This window comes from Petaurus breviceps, unplaced genomic scaffold (assembly GCF_028583685.1).
Source record: "Petaurus breviceps papuanus isolate PSGF00001 unplaced genomic scaffold, PetGlider_PUasm1.0 90897, whole genome shotgun sequence".
NCBI classification, from domain to species: domain Eukaryota; kingdom Metazoa; phylum Chordata; class Mammalia; order Diprotodontia; family Petauridae; genus Petaurus; species Petaurus breviceps.
In genome coordinates, this window is record NW_027187374.1 from 3,905,248 (window position 1) to 3,913,571 (window position 8,324).

At 35.9% G+C, this 8,324-nt stretch overlaps 1 protein-coding gene across 2 annotated transcripts in view; it reads left to right on the top strand.

Moving 5' to 3' along the window:
- Positions 1 to 6,879, top strand: part of BACE2 (beta-secretase 2) — a 122,061-nt gene extending 115,182 nt beyond the window's left edge. For both annotated transcript variants that reach the window (XM_069074856.1, XM_069074857.1), the window contains one exon: positions 3,900 to 6,879. In XM_069074856.1, the coding sequence (XP_068930957.1) occupies positions 3,900 to 4,150 (251 nt within the window). In that variant the 3' untranslated portion in view covers positions 4,151 to 6,879. The remainder of the gene's footprint in view (positions 1 to 3,899) is intronic.
- Positions 6,880 to 8,324: the final 1,445 nt, after the last annotated feature.

Sequence of the window (8,324 nt, forward strand, 5' to 3'; positions counted from 1 at the left end):
CTTTCTATCCCCATGCAATTTTCTCTGGTGATCTATTATATATAACTTTTCTACAATTCTATTCTCCTTAACTTCTTTTTTGTTTATTTTGTGGTTAGATTTATCTAGTTCTGAGAGGGGGAGGTTGAGGTCCCCCACTAATATGGTTTTACTGTCATTTTTTTCCTATAATTTTTTAACTTTAGAAATTTGGTTGCTATGCCATATGGTATTGATATTACTTCATTGTCTGTGGCATATTTAAACAAGATATAGTTTCCTTCCTTGTCTCTTTTAATTAGATCTATTTTTGCTTTTACTTTGTCTGATATCATGATTGCTACCCCTGTTTTTGTTTTTGTTTTTTACTTCGGCTGAAGCATATTATATTCTGGTCCAGCCTTTTACCTTTACTTTGTGTGTGTGTCTCTTTACTTAAAATGTGTTTCTTGTAAACATTTTGTAGGATTCTGGGTTTGATTCACTCTGTTATATGCTTCTGTTTTATGGGTGTAATGAGAATCTGAAGATTTCTTCCCTGCCCCTTGGCCCCTAGATAGGCTTAAGTGAATCTGAGAACCTTCATTGATTTGAAAATATACTCTTCCCCCAATAGGCTGAATGTGGTCACATGACCTGTGGTGGGAAGCTTGTTTTTCAGCAATGCCCACACATTGTTGCTTTGTGATTGGGTAGTGGGTCAAGAGGGTTGTGACATTCTCTGACCCAGGAGAAGGCTATCTATACTTTGATGTGAGATTTTGGTTTTGCTGTGGGGCTCACTTTGGGAAGAATTGTGTGACTTGACCAGATGAGACTCTGGGTAGCTGTTGAGTCCCCTGGCTTTGAAAACCCAGATGTTGGTGCTTCCCTCTCTGGTAACTAACTAGGTATGGATGTAATGGTCAGACAGCTAGTATTTCTGTATTTGTTGTCTGCTTGAAACTTGTTTCTATTCTCTGAAGTTAGGGGTACTGACCTTTTTACCCTGAACTAGGTAAATGATATATATTTGATTCAAGTAAGATTGTTAGCCCATTTTGAGTTGCTTTCCTTTAGAAAAGCAGATCAAAGAAACTGTGCTAGCAGCCATCCTGGGTATGCTAGGGTGCTTGCTGATACAATGGGAGGGTTCATCCCATTTACATTCACAGTTATGATTACTCATTGTGTATTTCCCTCCATCCTGTTTTCCCCCATTTATACTTTTCTTTCTCTTTCCTTTCACCCTCTCCCTCCTCATCAGTGTTTTGCTTCTGTCCACCACCACTCTCCCCCTTTTCTTTCTCTGTCCCCTCCTAATTCCATTTAGGGTAAGATAGATTTCTATACCCAACTGAGTCTGTATGTTATTCTCTCTTTGAGCTAAATCTGATGAAAGTTCAAATAATGCTCACCCCTTCTCTTGTTTATACTGAAATAAGTCTTTCATACTTCTTCATATAATATAATAAAAAAAACCATTCTGCCTCCCTTTCCCTCTTTTCCCAGCAAAATGCTTTTTTTAACCCTTTTTTTATATCACATCAAATTCAGTTTATGCTCTTACTCTGTCTATGTATACTCCTTCTAATGCCCTAATAGAGATAAAGTTCTTAAGAGTTAAAATATCTTCCCATGCAGTTTAACCTTATTGAATACCATTTTTTTTTCTTTTCTGTTTACCTGTTTATGCCTCTCTTCAGTCTTGCATTTGAAGATCAAATTTTCTGTTCAACTCTGATCTTTTTGTCAGGAAAGAAAAATAAGTCCCCTATTTCAATGAATGTCCATTTTTTTTCTCATGAAAAATTATGCTCAATTTTGCTGGGTAGTTGATTCCTGGGTTTTTGTTTTTGTTTTTTTTGCTTTTTGGAGGGCAATTGGGATTAAGTGACTTGCCCAAAGTCACACAGCTAGTAATTGTGTCAAGTGTCTGAAGCCAGATTTGAACTCAGGTACTCCTAAATCCAGGGCCAGTGCTCTATTCACTGTGCCACCTAGTTGCCCCTAATTCTTGGTTTTAATCCAAGCTCCTTTGCCCTCCAGAATATCATATTACAAGCCCTCCAATCCATTAAGGTAGAAGCTAGGTCCTGTGTGATCCTGACTATGTCTTTTTTATATATAAATTGTTTCTTTCTGGTTGCATGCAGTGTTTTCTCCTTGACCTGATAGTTTTAGAATTTGGCTACAATATTCTTTGGAGTTTTCATATTGGGATCTTTTTTAGGAGGTGATCAGTGCATTCTTTTCATTTCCATTTTATCCTCTGGTTCTAGGATATCAGGGCAGTTTTCCTTGATAATCTTTTTAAAGATGCTGGCCAGGCTCTTTTTATGATCATGGCTTTAGGTAGTCCAATCATTTTTAAATTAACTCTTCTGGATCTATTTTCCAGGTCAGTTGTTTTTCCAATGAGGTATTTTATATTTTCTTCTATTGTTCATTCTTTTGATTTTGTTTAACCCATACATTCTGTCCCATACAATCATTAGCTTCCACTTGCCCAGTTCTGAATTTTAAGGAAATATTTTCCAGTTATATTTTGTACCTCCTTTTCCATTTGGTCAATTCTATTTTTAAGGACTTATTTTTTGCTCCCTTTTCTAAGCTATAGACTCCTTTTATGATTCTCTTGCATGACTCTCATTTCTCTTCCCAATTTTCCTTCTATTTCTCTTATTTTATTTTTTTAATCCTTTTTGAACTTTTCCAAGAGGACCAAGAGGTCTTGAGACCAATTCACATTCTCCTTTAAGGCCTCACATATAGGCATCTTAACATTGTTGTCCTCTTCTGGTTTTTATTTTAATTTTCCCCATTGCCATAGTAGATTTTTATGGTCAGTACTTTTTTGTTGTTGTTTTGGCTCATTTTCCAGCCTATTTTGGAACTTTAAAGTTCAGCTCTTCTCCTGAGATAAAAAGCCACTGTCCCAAGCTTCTTTTGCCTGGAGTCAGGGGCCTAGCCACTGGTTTTCTGCTCAGGTGTCTTTAGACCTGGTGGCTTGCCCACTGGGCTGGGGTGCCTCAGCCTCGTCACACTTGTTATGCTATGAATTTCTAGGGAGGGCAGTTTGCCTGCTAGGCTGGGGCTGGAGGCCTCAAAACTGGTCTGCTTTGCTGCTGGCCTGCTAAGCCAGAACCATAGGGCCTTAGTTACTCATCTGTGCTGTGGTGAAGAGCCTCTCACTGGCTTACCTGAATACTGCCTATGCTACATTGCACTATCCTTTTATCTAAGTGAGACAGACGTTTCCTACAGTCCTTCTAAGTTATCTTGGGTTAGAAAATTTTTTCACCCCATCTTTTTGTGGGTTTTATCATTCTTTAATTCACTTAGTGGCTTGATTTAAGAGTGTTTCAAGGGAAACTGGGGAGAACTTTAGCAAGTTTCTGGCTTTTCTCAGCCATGTTGGCTCCCCCTGCCAGGGTGTTGCTAATGAGCAAACCCTAGTTCCTAAACTATAAGACCTGGGTTTTTCATCCTCATTTCAGTTGTCATACCTGTTTGGGGTAACTATAATTCAGTCTTCTTGCATCTGATTCAACCCTATTACATCCTTGTTCTAAGAAACCACAAGATTGCTTTCATGACTAACTTTGAACTTTCAGTCCATTAAACTTACCTGTTGATATAACATTAAAAGAATATTCAGAAATAGGTTGTTTCACTTAGTTATTTCCATTTCACCTATCCATGATAATAGGCAAATAACAATTTAATGAAAACACAAAGTAAAGGAAGAAATTAAGAATGGACAATTCCTAAACTGAATAATCAATCAGTAAATAATGGACTGTTGGTTATTGACCTCAAAGGTCCCTATCATGTCTAAACCAGTATTATTATATTAGAAGAAACATCCCATTGTATTTTATCCTGAAAATATAGACTTTTGTGATGTTATAAACTTTTTTTGTTCCTTCTCTTTTTAGAAGTTGATGGTATTCCAGTATCTGAGATTTCAGGACCTTTCTCAACAGATGACATAACAAGCAGCTGCATCCCTGGTTCTCCTTCAAAAGAACCTGTTTTGTGGATAGTCTCATATGTTCTTATGAGTTTGTGTGGAATTATCTTCCTCATATTAATGTCACTGATGTTTCCATTCTGCAGTCTGCATTGCTCTCGTGATCCTAGTTTAGTTAATGATGAATCATGTCTAGTTCAGCATCGCTGGAAATGACCATCTTGATCCAGACTGAAGGAATTTGGGGTTCTGCTATTAACAGTTCAAGTGAAAAATGCAACAACAACAACACAACAAACCCAGATTTTCTCCTACATACACTATAGAGTCAAACCATTGTTTGGTTGCTGTATACCATCCAGATTATACCATCCAGATTCCTATGTCTTAAACCTTGATTTTAAAGTTTCTAATCCTCAAGGTGAGGAAAAGCTATCCTAAACCAAAATGTTGTAATTGGGCTTCAGGCTCTATGCATGTGACTCATTATGCAGTATAATATTGGATGCCAGAACCTAATGATATGCTTGAAAATGAAAAATAAGTTCTCTTATACCTCAAAATCTCTTCCAAAATGGGGAATACAACTTCAAATTTCATCTATGAAAGTGAAATAAGAGTTTTTTCTTTACTTATATTTATTAGTGATTTTCTTCAATTTTAATGTATCTCAGTATAATATAAAGATTGAGCTTATGATGGCAAGAGAGACTTAATGAGTTTACTCAACCTGCTATTCTCTCTGTAGTTATAAGCTTATAATAGGCATTTTCATGGTCCTTCTGTGTACCTTGGATAAGAGTTCTAAAATACTTGACAGTGTCACCCTCACTTGACAACCTCTATTTCTCTGTTTTTTAGCATGATGAGGGACCCTCTTAATAGTATCACAGACACCACACAGAGGTTATGAACTTTCAGTTGTGTCTACCAGAATAATTCTAAACCAGTCATCATTAAAGACATTTATATTCACTCACATAAAAACCTAAAGGACCCTCTTTGTTTCATATGCTTTAATTGATGTATTTCCCCATTCACAAGCCATCAGAACTGTAGTAATTAAAAAGTAAATTTTCATGTTTAGATTTCACCCTAGTGAGTAAATTAAATTTTACCTTTTTGCATGGATAGCAGATATTTATGACTAGATTTCAGTGGACTTAGAAGAGAGAGGTGAAAATGAAGCAAAGGACAACTCTATCCAGCTTTAAGAACTGTGAAAGTACTACTTCCTGTGCTCAGATACCCCTACACCTATACCTGAGGCTTATGCCTTATTATATCTGAGGTATAATGCTTCTAGATTAGTTTGAAATACAAAATTCACTTACTTTGGGGGTATTCAATTTTTAGGCAATAAGAAATGGATAGACCTTTTATATGTAACAGTTCTCTGTTTCAAATAGGTAGAAATTGGGAAAATTCTTGACTGCTACTATTTATTCATTACTTAGATATGGAGCTGATGGCATGATAAAATATAATGTAATTAGGATTTTGAGTGTTTGAAATCATTGATTTTCAACATTTCCTCTTACCCCTTCTCTCTGTTATGCTATGTCCAGTTATCATTGTCAGCTAAGTGAATATTCTCTGTAATCACTCTGATCCAATGTAAAGTTCCATGTAAACATTGATTTCCTCTAGCTAGAATTTCTTTTGCATTTACAATAATTCCCATCTACAATACATACCCTCAACACATGAAGCAATTTCTCATTGACTTGAATGTATTTCTACATTTTATGTGTGTCTTCACTGATGAAGGTCATTCCTGGTGAGGAAGCTTCCTACACCAATGCAGATCAGCAATTGTTCTACAACTTTTGGTTACTTATCTCAGTTGCTAAAAAGCTTACCTGACTTGCCCAGGGTCTCCCTCAGTCATTACAAATCAGAGGCAGGACTTGGACTTTCAGGCTGAAGCAAACTCTCTGTGCTCTAGATGACCCTGAATACTCTACTTCTATATGACACTATATGTGACCACACAGAAAAGCTATCTTAACCCAAAAGCCTTATTGATGCACTAAAGATAGCTCTATTAGAAAGATAGATATAGATATATTTACATAAACACAGAGAAAGTTCTCCATTAGTTCTTATTTGTATAAGCAATCAATCAACAACCACTTTCAAAGTCCCTAAGATGTGCTAGTCATTTCCCTAGACAACTGGAATTTCAAGTAAAAAAAAAACACTCCCTGCTCACTAATAGTTTAGTGAACTCATTGCTTAGAAAGGGTAAATTCATATTAATTGTAATATAAGTTGACCACCCAATTAATAAACTACCCCTTTATTTTTCCCCCCAATGTAATGGGTTTTTTTTTTCATTTTGGAAGGGTTGTATTACATAGTAAATAGAGATCTGACTTTGAAGTCAGAAAGACAAGGGTTCAAGTATGTAACACATACTAACTCTGGGACCATAGGCAAATCACATAAAATTCTCACTGCCCCAGTCAGTTTTGTAAGACTATATATACTGTAGGATAGTTGCCAGTCCCCATTGGTAAAGGGAATTTCCTCACCAAACAGTCCCCAATGAATAAAATACCAGGCCTAGACCAAAAGGGAAAAAAAAAGTAAAGAGTTTTTATTATTTAGAGATGACATTGGGAATATGGCAAATTAGAATGCTAGTGGAGGAACTTGTGAGATCAGAATTCTAATAATTGTTATACAAACCAGTGACCCTCACTTTAGCCATACTCCAGGGCCAGAAATAATACTTGAGGAAGTCAGTGCCTTTTTTTTGTAGGTGATATTCCTTGCCACATTTAGTTTTTATTACTCAACTTTTTAGAGGTCTGTGAATAGGGTATTAGACCCAAAAATCTGTAGGAATTTATAGGATTATATATGTCTATGGGAATATATAGATTCTTCTTTGCTACTGAAACATAAATACCTTTGAAATAAAAAAAAAGTCATGACCTGATTAGTTTTACTGTGTATTTCTTTATCAAGATTTGTTTTATTTTGTTATTGCTTAATTCTATTAAAGTAAAATAACTGTTTAGCACCTTAATATACACTACACACTATTTCAATGAAATTGCATGAGTATTCTGTGTTCCACAGTAAATTTCTCTTATTTACCTTTCATTGGAAATGTCATGATATTTTTTAAAATTTTATTTTAGACTCAAGGGCCAGAACACAAATATAGAATAGAGAAAAGAAACAAAAACATATCATAAACTGAAATATTGGAAATTAAATTCAAAGAAAGGGGGGAAGCATGCCATATCCATAACAGAACGTAAGAGAGGATTAAAATATGTAACAATAAGGGCAGCTAGGTGGCATAGTGAATAGAGCACCGGCCCTGGAGTCAGGAGGACCTGAGTTCAGTTCCAGCCTGGGACACTTAACACAAAAAAACTAGCCATGTAACCTTGGGCAAGTTGCTTAACCCCAATTGTCTTCCAAAAGGCAAAAAAAAAATATATATATATATATATATATTATATAAGTGTAATGGGGACTTAAGATCATGCTCAGATCACCTAATATGGAGGAACCTTGCTTTTGGGAGAAGACATCCTGTGTTCTCCCTGATTTCTATTGGCTGCTTAGCCAGAACGGATTTCATCTTTTAAAACTACTAGACTGAGACACTCACTGTCTTTCAAATATGTTCTTTGCAGATTCTAGAAAGGGTTAGGAAAAGTAAAAATCATCCACACTGCGGGTGCCATGAACTAATGAACTGATGAGAGTTGGGGAAGGGAGAAGGACTGCCTTCCCTTGCCCTCCCTTTCAGCCCCATGACTCTGAGAAAGAGATTTGGTGTGTTTATCCTCAGTTTTTAGGTGCAAAAGGCAAATTCCAGGAGCCTGGGAGCACAAACCATGGTGACTTTGGATTCAGGATTCCAGGTAGGTCATTAAAAGCAGCCAGTTCAGTAAAAATATTGACAAATTACACAGGACAAAATTTCCTTCATATACCTTATAAATAGAATGTGTGTGTACACATATACATATATGCAGGTATACATGCATATATGTGCATGTATATGAGCATATATGTATATCTGTGTGTATATGTATACATATATGTGTCTAAACACATACATGCACCCCTTACAAATGGAATCCAAACTTTAAGGAAAAATGCTTTCTGTGGAAAAAAAAGCAAAACAAAGCAAAAACCTACTGGCAATGCCAACTTCATTAGGGCTAACAAATGTATACTTTAGAATGGCAAAAATTCAAATAAGGTTGCTTTGGCAACCATAACAAAAAGGAGGCTTCAAAGTATAAAGTTTTATTGACCTGATTGATATTTAAATCACAAACATTTCTAGATCACCCCAATACTGTAAGAGCTCTCTTTTATTTTCTTTTTTTTAAGTGCTTTATTAACTTCTGATTTA